This window comes from Taudactylus pleione, unplaced genomic scaffold (genome assembly GCF_031769625.1).
Source record: "Taudactylus pleione unplaced genomic scaffold, aTauple2 ptg000093l, whole genome shotgun sequence".
In the NCBI taxonomy this organism is placed as follows: domain Eukaryota; kingdom Metazoa; phylum Chordata; class Amphibia; order Anura; family Myobatrachidae; genus Taudactylus; species Taudactylus pleione.
The window spans coordinates 31,904,326-31,925,503 of NW_028284495.1; the positions used below are offsets into that span (position 1 = coordinate 31,904,326).

The 21,178-nt window shown below is 42.8% G+C and overlaps 1 protein-coding gene across 2 annotated transcripts in view; it reads right to left on the reverse strand.

Annotated features, from left to right (window-relative positions):
- Positions 1-21,178, reverse strand: part of DLGAP1 (DLG associated protein 1) — a 347,903-nt gene that overhangs the window by 11,632 nt on the left and 315,093 nt on the right. The window contains exons 9-10 of one of the 2 annotated variants that reach the window (XM_088469645.1): positions 18,167-18,319; positions 17,713-17,845 (exon numbers count right to left, since the gene is read on the reverse strand). In XM_088469645.1, the coding sequence (XP_088325771.1) occupies positions 17,801-17,845; positions 18,167-18,319 (198 nt within the window). In that variant the 3' untranslated portion in view covers positions 17,713-17,800. Of the gene's footprint in view, positions 1-17,712; positions 17,846-18,166; positions 18,320-21,178 lie in introns of those variants that run through there. The other variant, XM_088469647.1, reaches the window with a different exon arrangement.

Here is a 21,178-nt window from a genome sequence, read left to right on the forward strand (position 1 = left end):
CATTCGCAGCAGAGACCCACACGCGGCTGCTGTGCGAAAATATGCTAATGAGTTAACCGCGGGAAAAGTATTGAGACGTCCACTGGCGGCATCGCAGATCCAAGCAAGTGCGTACAAATAGGCAGCATCAGTTGCAGACCATTCTATGTTAGCAGTCCTGAGGGAGTCCATGGTCACGCAGAATGACAGCGGGAAATGAGAAGCCAGAGCCATGTTTAATGCTTATGCGATCGCAGACGCAAGATGTGACATGCCCCCAAAACGGTTTGTAGCCGACACTCCCAATTACCTCCCCCAAACGGTCCCTGACTGTCAATCACTTTGCAAAGTAATCATCACTGCAAGCGTCATCGCTAAGGTAACTTGACGTGTGTGCGGTGCTGCGACCGTGATGCATGCGCCGTGGACCGATAATAACTCACCTGAGTAAATATGGGAATAACGTACATCTGTGAATCAGGCCAGAAGTGTAGCAGCACATGCCTACAGGGGTCAGTTATAACTTATGAGGGCTGTGCAATGAAGGTGACATATACACACTACTGTGTGTGCTTTGTGTTCCACGTTCAGAGCTGCAGAGTAGGTCATCAAATCCAGGGACCAAAAAGTACAACCAAAGCTTGAAGAATGTTTATTATGATAACTCATACAGCAAAGAACAGCCAGACAATAACCAATGTTTAAAATATATTTGATACCAATAGATTATTTAGCTAGCATATTCTGTTGTGCTTTACATTTGCAAACACAGTAAAGAAAAAACAATACTGGGTTGTAACAGGCAGACAAAGAGGTAAGAGGGCCCTGCTCGCAAACGGAAAATCTATAGGGAAGTAGGAATTTGATACATGAGGTTAACTGCTACATCTAGAAAGTGCTTAGAGCGATGTATGATCCAGTCATATAGCAGTGTTGGCAGCAATTTTGGCCTGGAAGGGTTGTTTGATAGCAGCATGGTTGGCATAGTGGTAAGCATTACAGCCTCACAGCACTGAGATCAGGAGTTCAATTACCAGTAATTGGCAATCTGTGTGGAGTTTGCATGTTCTCTCTGTGTTTGCATAGGTTGGCTCCAGTTTCCTCCCACACTCCAAAAACATACTGTTAATGGGCTGCTGACAAAAAAAAAATAACCTTAGTGTGTATGTATACCCATGTGATAGGGAATATTCTTCTCACAGGGAATATAGATTGTAAACTTCACTGGGGCAGGGACTGATGTGCCTGACTGAATTATTCTCTGTAAGCGGAACATGGGCTTGAAGTGGCCGCAGTTCCGTCTTTTGCAGCAGCTACATCTTTATGCTAATACACCATCGGACGCACTATCGAAACTTGCACAAGGCCTCTGGCAGGATCAGTTTCTACATCTGAACATGGCGTTCTGTGTGAGTGGTTCTGCATCTATAGATGCAGCTGCTGTCAGTGACATGCCCACAACACGTCCCTGTCTGCCTAGCCACCTCCCTGTTACCTCCCAGGAATTGCCACTGAAATCCACACTTCCTGTATCTCTGGGCCCGATTCATCATGGATCGCAAATACAACAGCAGATCGGTCGATGGTGCATACTGCCCATGCACCGCAGTGCACATGTGTGAGTTAGCATTGTGATCGCCCTGCGATCGCCTGCGCAGATACAAAGCCAGAGTGAGTGACATCAGGTCAGCGTTTGGCAATAGTGACGGGGGAGTGGTCAGAGAAATGCAGGCATGCCTGTCCATTTGAACGCTGTTACTTGGCGTGCATAAATTAGCCACTGTGACGGCATACGCAGCTTGTGTGATCACTGTGTGCGATGAGGTTAGTAATTTCTGAGTAAGGTCAGACCTGCTGTAATTGTACATGAGGGGCCGATGTTACACGATGGTACCGATGTATACGCAGGACTGCAAGGTATTATAGATGTGCGAGAGCGGTAGTGAACGTCTCCATGCTGGCTTTGGGCATCTCTATACTACTCTGCGATTGCAGTCATTAGCATATTTTCGCAGGAGACTTGCGTGCATAATCGCAGCTGCGATGGCAATAGTGATCCATAGTGAATCAGGCCCTCTGTGCGGTAACCAGCGGGACACGTGCGCAGTGTGACTTGGATGCATGCATAGTACTTATAACATCGGCCAACTGCGTACATGTAGGAAAGCACATTTGAAGAAAATAAAAGTTTGATTATGTTTCCTCCCATGCACAAAAGTACAGAAAACAACCTGCAATCAGGTATCAAAAGCATCTGAAAAGATGTCTAATTTAATTGCACATTAGGGTGTGATCCTAACCGTGGGTAGGTGCATTGAAACAAGACATGTTATGCTGCATACACACGTAAATATTTTCTGTCCAACCATCCAACTAGTTGATTGGTTGGAATGAAAATCTGGTAACGTATGGGAGTAAATGATGATCAGCAATTTGCTCCTAAATGCCAGAAAACAGATGAAAATGGTCGTTCAGACAGGTTTGTTAAATGTTTAATCTAAACAATTTGTTCAAACAACATTTTTGTCCATTTTCTGGCGTTTGGGAGAAAATTGCTTACATACCTTACCAGATTTTCATTCCAACCAATCAATTAGTTGGATGATTGGACAGAAAATCTTTACGTGTGTACCCAGCTTTAGGGCCGTATTCAATTTGAGGCATAAAGCCGTTTTCACGCGTTTTTGGCAGAAACTTTTCGCCAATGACGTCATTTTTGCCTGTTTTGATTTTACTCCGTATTCGATTTGGAAGACTTTTCGCTAGGCAGAAAGTCAATGCAATGTAAAAGGCGGAAAAGTTTCGCCTATGAATAGCAGGCGTAAAAAAGTGCAGAATTGTGGTTTTGGGGTGCAATGTTGTGGGAACCCCCGTGCAGCCTTCAGACAGTTCCTGAAAGGTAAACTGTCAAAAATGTTTTAAAAAACACTGAAGAACACCCCAAAAAAATCACTTTGATTTTGGGGGCGGAAAAAAAAATGTTGGGGAGCAAAGTTAAAAACTAGCGAACTTGACACTGGGGGGGTCCCCAAGTATGCCCCAGGTGTTTTTTTCATTGCAGGGGCTTGCGGCAGGTGGATTTTTCACGTTTTTTTAAACTTAACTTTAGCAACTTTAAATATGCTGGCCCCCATTTTCAAGTACCCCAAATTTGCTGGGATAAGTTACTTACTGCAAAAAAACCTCCTGAATACTATTCTTCACCACTAATGCAAAGACGCTATTTAGCAGCTATTGAGCCCGTTTAAAAACACCAAATACCTTCAGCAAGCCAAATCGGGGGGCTCCATAGCTAACCCCCATGTCAGGGCATCTTTTGGGGGGTGTCAGGATGATTTCCCCAAGTCTGACAGTACTTTCCGCTTGTTTAAGCTTCGCCGGGTCCCGTTTTCGCCTTATTTTCAAATTGAATATGAGGATAAGTGGACACGTGCGCAATACTTTTCCGCCTGCAAAACACGCGATGTAGACGAAAAGTCCGGGAGGTGAAAAAGTATCTCTGCTCAGCTCAAATTGAATACGGGCCTTAGTCTTGGTTGTCTGTAATTGTTAGGTCAGGTAAAAACATACATTGCATATATATGTTTTTAAATCAGATTGAGAGAAAACTATGAATCAAATAAAAGGTAAATTAATAATATAGCAAATAATATACTCGGAAAAACACATTAGCAGAGCAATTATCCTGGCACCTGCGTGTTACAGGATGAAGACAAAATGTGCTCGAGTGTCCTACACAAGGTCGTGCTAGTTCAACTGTAAGGTTACAAGTGGATAAAGCAGTGACACAAAAGTGTCACTTTCAGCCTGGGGTTGTTTCTAGAAATCATTGGTTGCTTTAAAAAGCTGACTTAGCAGGAAAAATCCCAGTACAAAACACAAAGAAACAAGATGCTGAACTTCAACTAATATAATTATTCAACATTCACATATGAGACAAGCCCTTTTAACAATTTATATGTCATATTCCATTAATCAGCTGTAAGTGATATAAATGTTTCCAAATCCAAAAAGGGAAACTAAAAAATTACTCTCCTTGTAAAATATACAAATAAAGCCAATGAACATAGAAAGATAACATTGTTGAAAGTAATATCGATTTAGAAAATAAAATTATTCTGCTATAATTTTACCATTAGATTCACTGTCAATATACACTATTTCTGCAAGTACAGTATATATATATATATATATATATATATATATATGTATATATAAATAATAGTAACAGCATGAGATATATCCTAAATACAAACATGAAAAATTGACAATAAGAATTTAAAAAAATAGAGATTTAATTATGTTCATTGAACTCCCATATTCTTGCTTGAGCTGACCGTACACCAGACCAACTTTCCTTCCACCGTCCAACTAGATGGTTGGTTGGTTGGAATGAAAATCTGGTAATGTATGAGAGCAAATAACAATCAGCCATTTGCTCCGAAACACCGGAAAACTGATGAAAGCTGTTGTTCTGACAAGTTTTTTAAATTAAACAGATTTAACCAACTTGCCTGAACGATCTTTTTAGTGTTTTCTGGTGTTTGGGAGCAAATTGCTGATTATCTTTTGCTCCCAGACATTACCGGATTTTCATTCCAATCAACCAACTAGTTGGATGTTTGGAGGAAAGTCTGGTGTATGGCCAGCATTAGGCTACGTAATAACATTTGCAATCTACTCACATATTTCCTCCGCTTATCAGGACTGTGCTGCACCTGGGTAGCCTGGCTTGTTATGCTGCAGTAAATGAGGTTAGGATCTGCTGCCTCCAGAGCTGGGAGACAATTTTCCTTTCAAAGAGCTCACTTCAAACAACTGTTGGGGGTAGATCTGGACCCCTTAATCTTCTATTTTATTTTCTGAAAGGGCTTAATCTTATTGTGAAGTTGTCACTTAGAAACCTCTCAGTGTGTCAGCGCTAGTATAATAGAAGATAAGGGATATGTGTTCTGTTAGCTATTTTTATAAGCAAGTAGTAAAAATGCAGCTGCATTCTAGACATAGCTAGCTTTTTGGTTTTCTAGCTCCGTAACTTACATCCTAGGAACCCACACTAGCAATGGGGTAGAGGAAACATAGCAGGAGAAATAACTGAAAGAACTAATGGGGAAATGGTTTTGCTTTGTCAGCCTAAAATAGTCTCATCATTCGGGCACTTACAGGAACAGGCTGGGGAGGGCTGGAAATGGTAAATAAATGCAATTCTTCCCTAAATCTCTGTCTTTTTTACAATTGAGAGTTTGTAATGAGACAGATGTGGATCTATTGAGTGCTATGGGGTCTATCTACATGTATTGGATACAAAAAAATGGAAACACCTGGATAAATGAGGGACGACAAGCATATTAAAAGCAAGGACTTCCATAATGCTTAGTTAGGCAATTAGCATCCCAGTATGGTCATGATAATGTGTAAACATACTGATCTGTCCAGGTTACCTCTAATTATTGGCAAATGCAGGGGAGGATTAGGAACCTACAGTGGCCCTGGAAAAATATCTGAGAGTGGCCTCATTCAAATTTAAACTGTAGGCGCCTCAACACAAACATAAGTTGCGCTAGCAAACAGCCAACTTGACAGCCATACCATACAGAGAGCATCTTTGTGCCTGCCATACAGCACTAACTGCATCCCAGTCAAGGGCGTACTTATAGTAGGTGATGCTGCTTCGGGGCCCAGGCTGCCTCTGGGGCCCTACTCTCTCCCTTCACTGAGTTACACTGCCATCTCCTCAGCCCCGGCTTTTCTATTCTCACCAGAGTGTTGCTGCAGGGCATCTGGGCCCAGAGCTGATCTTAGCTACAGCCATCTCTAGCTGCTGCATGTATGCATTGTGATGTCACAGTGCAGGTCACAGCCCTATATAAAGGATGCCCAGCTCCTGGCAGCCATTTTATGGTGACATTTTGTCCTACATTGATACTCTCTGACTAGTTCCTGCTTTATTTGTGTGACTTTGGATACTGACTACTGATATGAGCTTTGGATTGTATCTTCCAATAAGGCCCTGCACAGCAACAACTTTCTGAAAAAGAATCTGAATAACATCTTCAGGTAAGGATTTTACATCTTCAGGTAAGGTCTTTACCCCTTCAGACACCTCCCTCCATTTTATCTGCAGTTTTTAATTTAGAAACAATGGATAAAGCAAATTATTCATCTGATATGACTTAAGATGGATACACACTTGTCCAATCCTCTGAGGATCCAACTCCAGACAAAACTGCTGACACAATACTACTGGAGACCTGGATGCAGATTTAACACCCAGTATATGCCTAAGCACCTGTCCAATTTTGCAGCAGATCTCAGACAGTAGGCATAGAGAATGGGGCTGCTATGGGGCCCAGGCAGTCTCTGAGTGCTTCTGCAGGGCATCTGCTCACTGCCTCCATCTCTCCTCGCTAACTATTTTATTAGTGAATCATAGCCTTCTTATATACAATGTTATATCATAAACATTTAGGATTTGGGAGACTATATAATGTAAAAATATATATTTTTTAATTTATAATGCTTACTGTATGCTAATCACCATTCACTTAATCCTACATGTCAGCTAAGTAGGCAGATAGTGCAAATCTTAGATCATTTACAATCAAAATAGATAAACTGCAAAATTATTTGCATAGGGAATATTTTGCTATGGGGCCCCCATTGGTCTATGCCCCTGATTCCAGTGATCATTCTACAGTACAGAGGACATCTTAGTCACCGCCACAAGTATAGAGACCAGCTTTGTCACCACCATAAAGTACAGAGATCATTCCAGGGACTGCCACACAATAAATTGAACATCCTAGTGACAATACAGCACAAACATGATCCTAGTTACCACCATACAGCAAAACTGTATCCCATGAGCACCATACAGCACAGACAGCATCCCAGTGACTGCCATAATGGACAGACAGCATTCTATTGAATGTCATACAGTACATTGAGCATCAAGGTGATGTCATACAGTAACATCATAATGTACAAAGCACCCCAGACTTGTAGCTTGATCACTTCTGGATGGCAAACTCATGGAACAGCACTCTGGCCATAGCCTGTGTCCCACACTGTGGAGACCAGCATGGGAGATCACCATGCTTGAGTGTCTGTGGACTTGAACCGTTGTTGCCCAATTTATGTTACATGTTGGACAAAACAAATTACAAACATCTACCAGTGAAGCCTATGACCAATTTGCTGTGTGGTTTAGATGTGCATAGTTATTCTAGTCTACATCAGTATTTTAAGTAATTGTTTTCTATAGTTTAGTAAAAATAGCCAGTATTTTGGTTTAAGTTATTATATAGAGTTATGTTTTCTCATAACCTGCAACTATGTAAAATTAGTATTCTGCAGACTAGAGTACGAGAATGCCAAATTAAGTACCTGAGCTGGTTTTTTCACAATAGTATTTTGATTGTTGACAATGTAAATAGTGTGTGTTTCTGTTAGTTTGATAAAGGGATCTTCATATGTGCACTGTATGTTTGGATGATTATGTAATATTTCCCTCACCCTGTATATGAGAGAGGAGGAATCAATTAAATGTTGAGGAGGGGAGGTCTTGTTGGCTGGGACGCACTCTGTTAATCCCAGGAGTGAATCCTCTAGCTGGTTGGTAACAGAGTAGACAGGGCTTTCCTCTGTGTGAGGGAGTTTCCCAGCTGCCGGACTTGGGCGGTTGTTCTCCTCCTATCAGCGAGTCCAGATTAACATTTAAAATGGTATTTCTATTTTTTTCACAAAATTCTGCAATTTTTCTATTTTTATATATTTAGGGAGAAAGTGGGGCTGAGAATGTAGGGGGTGTACACCCCTACATGGCTCTGATTATACCACACAGCACTGGTCACAGATTCTCCCCTTCTCAATATAGGTAATTGGACATTTACAGCCCCAGGTCCATGTAACCCTGCCTGTCAGCCATGGTTAGGAGAAGCAAGGCTTTTTTGGCAGCTTATTCTTCAAAGGGGGCTGGGTGGATCTTCAGCTGGGGTGCCCGGAATGGGCAAAAATATTTACAAAGTACACAGTAAGCGCAGACTGTGTTCTGCAGCCTATTTGAATGGCTGCACACAGGGGAGTTACACCAATGGGCAGCGTAAAATATTATTTACACTATATACAAAATAAAAAAACAAAGCAGTGCACTGGGAATTACTGGCCAATCCGCCCATGCCCTCAGCAGTGAGTGTACAGGGGCTGACCCCAGTGTTGGTACCCCTTTAGCAGTAAGTGCCCAGGTGACTGGCCCCAGTGTAGATACCCCCTCAGCAGTGAGTGTAAATGGGGCTGCCCCAGCTGCACTAAACACAAGAGTCGCAACTTGTGCACACGTTTGCAGACACTACAGGAGTTGGATTATCAGGAGTAGAGGGCACCCAGCTCCAGAGGTGCCTCAAAGTTTGACCAAGTCCTGTAAGGGCAGAGAGGTGAACACATACACCGCCAATCTATACCCTACCATTCTCCCAGGGTGCCTTCCTATATACCCTGGCATACTTCCAGGGGCCTGTAATTCAATGCAATTAAAGATGCTGCAGCCCCACAGACAGTCAAGTGGGTAAACACCCTGCAGCACCCAAGACAGCAGCCCCCCATGTGCATGCACAGAGGCACTCACCAGTGGCAGGAAATGCTTGGTGTCCACTGTTGGCTAACTCATGCCCGATGATGAATGAGAAGATGGTCTCTGGGAGTCTGCAGGCGGGGGAGCGAAGGGTGGCTTCTGCCGCAGCAACCGAGAGGGGCAGCAGCAGCCGCCAATCCCAGCATCCACAGAATAGATCCACAGGCAGACAGGCAGTCACTGTGTGTATGTGACTCCGACTTTGAGACGCTGTCTGTGGTGCTCACCTCACATCCCTACATTCCAGCACCTGATGCCACCAACGGGGATCCAAGGGAGGGTGAGTAGTGGCTCAGGAAGGGGTGGGCTGATCTGCAAAGCACAGCCATAGGTGGCTGGTCCCTGGAGAGGGGGTCAACCACCATGAACAAATCATGTCGGCTTCAGCATTAATATGCCAGGGCTGACTCCCGTTGGGTGGGTGAGGTCACATATTTAAAAGCAAAAAAAATCAACAGAAAAATATTTTTTTTTCAGTGGTCCCGAAACAGCCTGGCCCACCCGGAAAACTCCCGTTGAGGTCTATGGCCAATCCACCCTTGGCAGCATGTCTATAAGAGGAAAACTAATTTACTATGAAAGAGGAGTTAAGGCACGTTTGGCAGGAACTTCAGTGATCAAGATATCTCATCCTGATAATGTTACACAAGTAATAGGGTTTAAGGTGATATCAGAATGAAACTCCAAGAGAAAACCATTATCAGTGAGCAGCAGCACATACCCCATTGTTGTGATATTCTTACATTAATTCCGGGTGCAAGACAAAACAGGAAATAAATGTCAATTAGTTGACTGCAAACTTCAGTCTTTGGCTCGAGCAGCCAGCTTATTGCAAAACAGACTAACGGAAATGTCACAGAGCAGGATATCAGAGCTGGGTGCATAAACCGCTCATCGCAACTTGCTTTTACATGTTTGCGAGTTCAGTGGTGCAAAGCGCACAGGCAGTGAAGGAGAGCGATAAGGTAAGATAAATCATCCTATACAGTGGCGTAACTTAATTCCAAGATAAATGTTGGTGACCCCCCCCCCAAAAAAATGAATAAAATTAAGCATCCCCCCAAGCACCTATGCCAGCCCCAGCTGCCATCGCTCCCCTATGCAGTTCCCCCAGTAGTGGTCCCCCTGTGCAGTGCCCTCTGTAGAGGTTCCCCTATGCAGTGCCCGCCTATGTAGTCCCCCCCAGTAATGGTCCCCCTATGCAGTACCTCCAGTAGTTGTGCCCCTCTGCAGTACCCCTGGTAGTAAGGGCCCCTGTAGTGCCCCCAGTTATAATGCCCTTGTAGTGCCCCCAGTAGTAATGCTCCCTGCAATGCCCCAGTAGTAATGCCCCTTGAAGTGCCCCCAGTAGTAAGGGCCCCTGTAGTGCCCCCAGTTGTAGTGCTTCCAATAGTGCCACCAGTAGTAAGGCCCCTGTAGTACCCCCAGTAGTAAGCCCCCTAACATACTCAGCGGGCACCCGGCATATGGAGGGTGCTGTCTGCACCGCCCGTAGGTACGCCAATGGAGGTGGAGCACCGATCAGCGGCGCTCCTTCTCCATGCAGTGCCTGGAACGGCCGGGGGACAATGGAGTCAGGTGCCCCCTTCAGGGCTGGCGCCCGGTGGCAAATGACTCCATTGTCTCCGTGAATTCCGCCACTGATCCTCTACCAAGTTCTTGGCAAATAGATGGGTGCATATTTGGTGCCAATTTAAAGGACCCTACAACCCTGAGTGATTGATTCTGAAAGTAAAAAAATCTCCATAATTTTATAAGGCACATTTACTGGCATAGGTTGGGTGCAATTATTCCCTCAAAATAAAAGCTAATCGCTACTGACGATACTGAGTGATCATTTCCACAGCAATTTACATTATTTCTTTCCTGAGGTGCCTCCCAACAGTGTAAAGAGCATGACACTAACATTATTCATGGATTATGGCCTTCTCATTTAAATAATCTGAAACCAAGTGAGCATTTATGATCAATTCAGGTACAAGGCCTCAGACAGAGCTGTCCACCACCATCAACCAAGTGACAGTTGAATGACTTGTGCGAGAATGATGCCTACACAGCTCCAGACATTGGTAGTCTCAGTGTCACACCTCATGCAGATCACCACGGCCAATGCCCTCATAACTTACTTTAGATTATGAATAAGAAGATTATGGGGGTCATTCAGACCCACTCGCGAGCGGCAGTACGCTCGCAAGTGGGTCGATGTTCCCCACTGCGCATGCGCACGACGGAGGGAGCTCCGTCGTGCGCATGCGCGAGACCCGGCGAGCGAAGGACTTTCCTTCGCTCGGAGTGTCTCACCAAAGGGGGCGTGCTGTGGATGGTGACTGACAGCACGCCCCCTTTGGTGGGCGTGCTGGGGGCGTGCTTGCCAGACGGAGGCGTTCCCATAGGAACGCCTACCGTCTGAAGCCGGCCCCACTGACATCACTAGTGATGTCAGTGGGAGTGATTTTGGCTCTGATAGAGCCAAAATCACTCCTGGCCTTGCGGTTGGGAAACCCAACCACAGGCTTTCACTCGCAGTTCCGATGGTCGCGATGGTCAAGACAATTGCGACCATCTTTTTGCACGCTCGTATATGCTGTGGGTGGTGACCCACAGCTATACGAGCGTCCAGGAGGACGCTCCATTTTAATGGAGGTGGGCCCTGATTCAGAGCGAGCGCTCTGGTCAGAGCATCCGGCTCTGAATCAGGGCCTATGCCCTCTACCTGTATATCACAACTATGTGGCACATTACCAGCAGTACACTGTGTTAGGAGATAAAGTGAATGGTGATAAGGTACCAGCCAATCAGCTCCTTACTGGCATTTCACAGGCTGTGTTTGAAAAATGTCAGGTAGGAGCTGATTGGCTGGTACCTTACCTCTGTTCACTTTATCTCCTAACACAGCTTAGTAAATACATCCCCATGTGTTTCAGCACATATGACTAGAGAGTCCAATTCACATTTTTTATTTTTGTAATCCATTTTAGATTTTTTTTTTTTTTTTAGGGCAGATTGTCCTTACGTGTGGCAGCATATTACGTGAGGGAAAACCTTGCATGTTCGTGAATGCTCAGATATCAGTGTGTAGTAGTGTGCAGGGGTGAAGCTACAGTGGTAGCAATGGGGCCCACCTCCTCTGCTTCCAGGTCAATAAGTCAAATGCTGCTGCGACCGGGGAGAGACTGTGATGCTCCTCCCACCTCACACAAGTTGGAGGACATGCACAGCGGCCTCTTTCTCCAGGGACACAGTGCAAGTGAATGAGAGATGAGCTGCATGGAGAACCCGCCTCCTGAAGCAGGGAATAAGACAGTGATCTAGATAAGATGATTGAGGACACACCCAAACACCCTGAAAGGAATCACATTGTGTGCTGTCTGTATATGGTGGTATTGCTAGTTCCCTGCTCTAGCAGACTGCAGTGAATCAGATCAGTCTCTCCTAAGTGGTGGACATGCATGCACACAGCATGGCACAGTGAAAGCCTGGCAAATAAGGTGCATGGCACAGTGAAAACATGGCAAATAAGGTGCATGGCACAGTGAAAACATGGCAAATAAGGTGCATGGCACAGTGAAAGCCTGGCAAATAAGGTCCAGATTTGCAGCAGGGGGTATCCTAAACCAGCAATTACACTTCCTGTCAAACAGTGCAACATCTAAGGTCATTTCTACTAGAGATGTGTGGTTTGGTTTTACGGAAAACCGAACACACTCGAACTTTGGGGTTCCGTGTCGAATAGAGTCACAGCTCGGATAACTTTTGGGGTGCCGACTAAAACCGAGCCCTAGCTCGGGTCTGCTGTAAGCCCGGTACTCAGATTTGAAAAACAAATCAGGTTTTGTTGAATTGCATGTAAAGTGACTTGTAAACAGGTTCAAATTACATGATTTTAACTGCTTTTATCAATTTTAATTTTAATTTATCAAATTTAACTCCAAAACCAAAACAGAAAAGAACCAAAACCATAACATTTGAGGGTGGTTTTGCCAAAGCCAAAACACAGGGGTCAGCTCACAGCTTTAATCCATACCTTCACTAACAGATCTAACAGATCTATTCAGCAAAACCATTGAAAGTAATACAATAATGTCTGCTCATATCCACAATACTAAAATATGTTTACAGTACCAACTATAAAATTACTAGCTGACCAGAATCACCCAAACCACCTGGAAAGGCCTGGCATTCATGAGGCATATGTGATGGCCAGGTAGGGAGGCATAATAAATGACATTCATTTTCTTCCTTCATTTATTTATATATATTTTGCCACTGATCTCTCCCGTTTCAGGAGCAATGCGTTAAGTCACAGTACAAAATAGCAAAGTGTTAGAAGTATTTAACAATACTTTCTCAAAAGCTCCAGTCTTCTGACAAGATGTTTAAATTTGGGAACATTGGACAGCTCTTGAATGTTTGGTTTGAAAAAATAAACTAGGAGAAGAACTAGGGCACTATTATGGGGCACAAAATAAATAAAGTGTGCGGAGAGAAGAACTGGGGCAGGGGGCCCTTAAAAATGTTGCAACATGTTGGATTTCACCGATTTACAGATCACGATCAAAATATGACATTGATTTGCGAATTGGTGAAATTCAACATGTATTACTTCAACGATCCTATGACAGATCGGGGAACACCGATAGCCGCCGATCAGCATTTCCAATGTGATTGCAGGATCGGACAATACGTCGCTAGTGTACGGAGGCCTTTATTTGCTCTCTCTAACTCTATTCCCAAATCTGAATCAGGCCCCGTGTTACTGACACATCAAACACTCACACTGCAAAATAGGAGCTTAGAAAGGAACATAAGTAAAGTAGAAAATGTCTACTGATTTATATACCATTTATAAGAAAATTATAGGATTTACTACCCTTAAATTCCCAGTACTTATCACTAGAACAATGGAAGGTGTTACATTGAAATGAATCTTCACAGCTTTGTGAGAATATCTGGCACCATCATTATGCATTATCATGACATGCTCACTTTAATAAATGACACAGGACTACAAAATGTGATTAACTGAAAAATGTCTGCATATGTCTGGCTGATTCCATAGGTAATTGAGATGCTGATTTTTAAAATAACTAGACCTAAGGATTTTTCACAAAATAGATGTGAAGATACCGGGAAAGTAGCCTATAATTACATGTATTCTGGTGAAATGTTAATTTTATTCCCAAAGGATAAAAAATATTGTGATTTACATAAAATATAACAAAGAACAATTTTACGATGTGACTTACATTTTTAAGTCCTTAAATTGCCTTTTTGTTTCTCCTTCAAAGATTTGTTTTCTACTTTTTATTCTACTGTATACAGTGCTTGTGGGTCTTCTCTGTGCAGCATCCAACAGTAGTCTCACATCATGTTGACTTCCCATCTTCCTGGTATCTTCTTTCCATCTCCATTATGTTTGATGGAATCTTTTTCCCTGCTCCTCACTAAGGTTTTCAGGAAAAGTATTCCAAAAGATTGTTTAGAAAGTGCACTTTCATCAAACAATCTAATGGTTTGTGCTTTTCTAGTATGATTTCCACTATTTGTTTGTAGTTGGGATCTTTGAAATTACCCAATGATTTCTTTACAGCTTCCTTAAAAGCATTCCAAGCATTTCTTTCAACAGTTTCCTTTTTTTCAAACTTATTGTCTTTTAGGAGTCTGGTCCAATTAAATACCTTCTTTTAATTTTGCATCTGACAGTCCTGGAAACTTTTTAGACAGATACTGTACTTAAAAAACTCTCCTTTTCACAAAGCGTTTACAATTGGTTTCATACTGTAAGTCCTAGTTTGATGTGAAGAGGGGGTAGGAGGGCTTTTTTGGGATCAATCACACTTTTCCAGATAACATTTTTGTATCCAGGTTTTCAACCAGCCTTGTTAAGCTATTATAACTCAATCCAGTGTTGATCCTTCACTCAACTGTTCCATTTTAACAAAAAGCATGTGTACTTTGTGCATCCTTCTTACTGTCCAAGGAACATGAACTGTACTTTAAGATCACAACATATCATCCATCTATTTGTAGTTGAGCTCGTGAGAACTAAAGCTAAATATTTATGTTTCTTTCAGGTGCACAGAATGACCAACTGGGACTGATGCATACAGTTGTCATTGTGTAACAACACTTTTTGACTCCCATGTTTTCTTTTTGTCACAAAAATATTCCTTTCAAAGTAGATTTGTCAAATAATTCTAAATTAGGTAAACAAAGGGTGCTAAAATTAAACTAATAGGTTTATATGTAATGTAAGAATAGATAATGAATAGCAAAATTACAATTATATTTTGTGGAAAACTGGTAAATGGTGGAATTTATTTTAGTATTTTTACTGAAATCAACACCCAACAATCTATGGAAAAGTGTGACATTTTTTCAAACATTTTTCAATGCAGACCTGTGTGATTAATGCAAATTTTCCTAAATCTTTTTTAATATAGCTCTATGTTTTAAGAGCTGACACTGATACCGCTGCCCAAACAGGGATTATAGCTTTATAAGCACTTAAGTGGCAGTGGGATACCAAGCGATTGGCTGACAATACAAAAAAAGTCGACAATACATTCTGCTTATCAACAGTAAAAGGGTCGACAATTATTCTGTATAGATGTATTTAGGTCTATATGGTTACGTGGTCGACACAGTCAAAAGATTGCTATTTAACATATCGACACTAAAATATTGATGCATGTTTTGTTCATGATTTTTAGGGTTAGATTTAGGTGTAAGGTTAGACTTTAGGTTAGGCTTAGGTTTAGGGTTAGGCTAAAATGTAAAAAAAAATGTGTCAACATGTTAAATGTTGACCTTTTGACAGCGCCAACCATTTAACTCTGTCGACCTAAATACATGTCTACAGAATGATGGTCGACTTAATGACCATGTCGACATTTAGAACCAGACGACCTTTTGGTGTCAACCTTCTGAATGTCGACATTAATGCAGAAACTTCAATCTCTATTAGTATAGCTTCTGATTGTCCTGCCCATTTACACCCCTTCTCCCAGTGGGCTGAGGCTGTGAGACGAACAACAGAGCCTCACCCTAGATGGGAGTGCAGCTTTAAACTTAGTACTGGGGAAACAGTAAAAGGCTCAACTTCCAATATAGACAATCTTTCCCATAACTTTGAAGCTGAATGTTGGATTGCTGTATTATTTACATTTGGCAGTTGGGTCACTACTAATGAAGGGTCCTTCCCTCATTTCATTAAAATTATTGTGTGCCAGGGTAGATGTTTTGTGTAACCAAAGAAACTATGTTGAAGATGGAAAACAAAAACAAAAAGATTGAGTTAATTTGAGAGGTGTTGTAAAATAAGCATAAAACAATTTTTTTTAAGTAATGCCATAAAACAACTAATCATCTTATCAAATGATAGGCTATTCTCTCAGGACAATTCCCAATACAACTTAAAATGGTAGTATATTCCACACAATTCCACAAGTTAGAACAAATACTCACCCCTCATTATTAGATCTGGGTCAGTGTAGCTCCCTCTGTTTATTTGGCTATACATGTTGCAATTCAGTTGTTTGGACCAATCGTGTTGGGGAGATGTATCAAACCTTCTAAAGATGGCAGGTGGAGGTATTGCGCATCACAACAAATCAGATTATAGCTATCATATTATAGAATTCACTAGAGAATTGATAGGTAGAATAAGATCTCCTCTTGTCCTGTTTTGAAGTAGTGATATATCTCCCTCTGTATCTGAGAGCAATCTGATGGCACATGTAGACTAAGGCTGGGTACACACATGGCTGACGGCACCACCAACCGATGGACCCAGCGACAACGTGACCAATTTTGGTAAGCATACACCCTTACCAATCTCCACATGTCTGCCCAGACATCACAACTGGGCAGGCATTTAAATTTACCCATCTAGTTGTGATGTCAGCGGTTTCTGCGGCCAGCGCAATGGATCAGTTGGTGGGTCGCCCCCTTCCACAAAGGCAGATGGTCCGATATATCTGCAAGACACAATGGCATCTGCCATGCTGCAGGGCCGACATGATATGTCTGTGATCTACGTCGTTCACAGATATATCGGCTGTACACAAGGACAGATATACTTAGCAATATATCATTTGTTGGCTGCACAGACGATATATGGCATAGTCTGTAACCAGTTTATATGCCACTAATCTGATTGCTCACTAGCCAGGCTGAGCAGCCTTATCATAATGTACAACTATCCACTCTTCTTTTCCCGCCTTATTTTGTCCATTTGATGACCTCACATATGCTAACAAAACCCTGATCTTTACTGCTGCCAGTCCACTTCCAATTCTGACTGGAACTGATATTTATTTGCCATACAAAGACAATGCTCTTCCAATTGTATGAGATTACCATAGTTTCTTTCTTCTGGTAGCAGGTTCCTTATTGAGCTTTTTCTGTAGTTGTACAAACATGTAAAATGCCAGTAGATAACAGAACAACATTTGTGTAGTTTCCATTGGATAACAATATTTAGACAACTCTTCAGGTTTAGGGGTCAATCCTATTAGGTGCGATGATCTCACCAGTGCGAGTCATCGCGGCAGTGGCCGCACTTCACGGCAGCCCAGAGTCGCCTAATATTGCTCGCAGCCCCATAGGGTTCCGAACAAAATTATGCAAATCCAGGCTCGAGCCGGGTAACGAAGGGTGCGAGATGCGGTACTGTTGCCGACGTTTAAACGCTGTTGCACCGGCACATTGCACCTAATTGGATTGACCCCTTAGAGTTGGTGCTGATGGGTATTTTACTGCGATTACAGTGACATCTGTTTTATTAAAAAAATGAGGCTCTTGTAAATGTACTCCAAATATTGTATTCTTCCACAGTAATAAATGTAAGAATATTGAACGTTAAGCAGTTACTGTGAAATGAGTCATACACTTAGTAAGAGATGAACTTATTAGTAGGTGCTAGTAACAGGACAGGTATGAGTGGAAAGTAAGTAAGCAGCTTGATCTCATCAGATATGTATCTGAAGAGCAATGTATTACAATCGACATATAGTTAATATTTTAGGGAAAATATTAAATTAATAAAATATTACCTGAGAATGAACACCCCACCAAAAAAGATATAAATAATTACACAGTAATTTAAAGGGTTTATTTTGTCCTAGTTTTGAAGGATGGCAGAGGTTCCTTTGCAGTTTTTGTTGCTGTTTTTTGTAGTGATTACCAGGTTCAGTGGTGTTTTCTGTGCTTCCTTAATTTTCTTGGTAGCACCTCCTGGAATGTGCAAGTAAATTGATAATTGCGCTTTACACCGAAATATTTGGCAAACCTACTTTTTTTTTTAATAGACTAAAACGCCATTGGAAATAAAGTTGTCCTGTCATACTGAGAACCAGTCAACCCGATTAGTACTGGAGACTGAGACTCATTCTGCAAGACAGGGAGTTCCCTGTCCTGTCAATGCTCAACAGGCTAAAAATCCCTATATTGTTACACATATTCTGACAATACAGGAAGAAAAGAGGAAACTGTACACAGCAGTAAGCCATTCTGATAGATACTACACAGCAAAACCTTCTGGTGTGCTCTACTTACCTTTTTGTCAATAGGGTCCATCTGTTTCCAGTTATTGGCCTTTAGCTGATGAAGTTCATCAAATTTCATACTAATGTTTTCTATGGACAGTTGTAGCATGTCCCAGAACCCAGCTAAATCCTGAGAAGTAGGCCTGGGGTGAGCATTAGGATTCTGCAAAACACAGTAACAAGGGGGTTATGTTCTTTTGTTATTAGAAAGTGATACATAGGGAGAAGGACTTCTTCACTTCAAAGGGATGCTCTGTCAGTCTGTATGTTCTAATTTAACTGACCATGGGGTCTATTTATCAAGCTGTGATAAGTATGGAGAAGTTGCCCATAGCAACCAATCAGCTCCTACCTATTATTTTATAGGCTGTACTTGAAAATGCTACATCAAAGCTGATTGGTTGCTATAGGCAACTTGTCCACTTGTTCACTTCTCCACACTTTTCACCGCTTGATAAATAGACCCCCATGAGAGGTGTTTAATAGTAACAACATAAAACAGAATTCACTAAGGTTAGATAGACACATATAGATATGTGACTAATTATTAGTTCTACCATTGTTGTTTTTTTATTGAAGTTATTAAAATTATTTAAATATAAAGTTGTATATAGCAATACAGACTCAGGCAACATGTGGACATCAAGTTGTTGTGGAAAAGCCTCTGGGGCAGATATACTAAGCTCTAGAAAGTGATAAACTGGAGAGTGATAAACTACCAACCAATCAGCTACTGTCATTTTTCAAACACGCACTGTAAGATGACAGTTAGGAGCTGAGTGACTGGTAGTTTATCAATCCCCAGTTTATCACTTTCCAGAGTTTAGTAGTCTGGAAAGGCATGTAGCAACCTGTAGTTTCCACTACAGCTGAGGAGCTCATCCAGAATGTGGTATAAATCGTTTAATGTATTGCATACCTCTCCAACTGTCCTACATTCAATGGGACTGTCCCACTGTCCTACCTGCAGGCCGCAGTGTTCCGCGGTCGGGGGGATGCTGGGAGAAGCAGAGCAGTGGGTAAGCAGAAGGAGAATAGATGCCGTGTGCATGCACACAGCATCTGTTCTCTAGTGTAGGGAGATGTTGGGGGCTGCTCAGCATCTCAGAGAGTGCTGGGCACGCCTCCACAGTGATGTAAATGGGGGGTGCTACGAGGCTCCACCCCATTCCCCCAATGATCCCCTCCTTTTACGGTAAGCCCCGCCCCTTTTCAGGCATGCGACCTGTCCCTCCTTGCAAATTGAGAATGTTGGGAGATATGGTATTGTCTAATTATAAATTGCAGGAAACAAAACATTACAGTGTTGATACATTGCTGAATCAAAAACTGTGATCACCATATACAGATACAGATGTTTCCCTTAATGTCTTCTGGAGCTTGTCTTTATCTAGTTTCAGTGAACCGGAGCTGGCTGTATATGCATGTTCATTCACTTGCTGGTTCAGCTCCAATTCAGTAAATAGCCAGCAGAGAAGAGTAAGCACTTATACAGTGAGCAGGTCTCAATATCGCCTTCAATATTTTAAGTGTAGGGTATAATACAATGAAATATATATATATATATATATATATATATATATATATATATATATATATATATATAGACATAAGAACGTATCTATGTTGGGAGGGCAAAATATAATTTAATTTTGGTGCCTCCTCTCCAACTTACCTGTTGCTCATGTGTTGGCAGAGGCGGCACCATGGGGGGAGGAGGAGGCCACCACCACGAAAGAAAGGGATGGGACCACCAGGGACAAGCAGGCAGCACTATGGTGGAGCAGGGCCGCGCATTACAGCTCCTCCTCCTCCGTGCAGTGCAGCGGTTGTGCAGCCTATTGCATTAATGCACAGCCCCTGACCGTCCATGGCCACCACTGCATGGGTGACTCAGAAACATTTGTTTTTGTGGGGGAGCTATATATATACTGTGTACTGTATATATTCTATAAAAAAAACAAAATTCTGACCCTAACTCGCTCTCAAATTACCGTCCTATCTCCCAGCTCCCATGCATCTCCAAGCTACTTGAGAGACTTGTCTACACCCGCCTCACACACTTTCTTAACTCGCACAACTTACTGGACCCACTTCAGTCTGGCTTTCGTTCCCAACACTCCACATATACAGCACTGACTAAGGTAGTAAATGACCTGGTCCCTGCCAAGGCTAAAGGCCATTACTCACTCCTAATTCTTCTAGATCTCTCTGCTGCTTTTGACACTGTTGACCACTCTCTTCTCATACAAACACTACAATCCCTAGGTCTTAAGGACACAGGACCTTATTCAGAGGCGGCCGTATGGTCTACGACCGCACGGCCGCCTCGATGTTTTGCCAGTGCGCATGCGCACGTGGGAGCCGGCTCCCTTGTGCGCATGCATGAGACCCGCTACGACCAACAGCGCCGGTCGTAGCGGGTTTCTTTCCAAAGGGGGCGAGCTGTCGATGTTGATTGACAGCTCGTCCCATGTGGAAGGCGGGCCGGGGGGGTGGCAGCCCAAACGGAGGCGTTCCCATGAGAACGCCTACCGTTTGGGGGAGGCCCCACTGACATCACTAGTGATGTCAGTGGAGAGCTTCCGGCTCTGACAGAGCCAGAAGCTCTCCGGGGCTTACGACAAGTGAGACCCTACCCTAGGGTCTCATCGTAAGCCCCGATGGTCGCGATGGTCTCTGACCATTGCGACCATCACCCAAGCGGTCATTAGAGCTGTGGGTGTAAACCCACAGCCTAACGACCGAAACAGAGGCGGGTGGTCAGGATGCAAGCGGCCTCCCAGTTTCTGAGCAACCGCTTGCATCCTCCGACCGCCTCTGAATGAGGGCCACAGCTCTTTCTTGGTTCTCTTCCTACCTATCTAATCGCTCTTTTATTGTTCGTTTTTCTGATTCTGCCTCCTCTTCGCTACCTCTATCAGTTGGAGTACCGCAAGGCTCTGTCTTAGGTCCTCTGCTATTCTCAATCTATACCACCTCTCTTGGCAAACTAATACGCTCTTTTGGATTTCAGTACCAT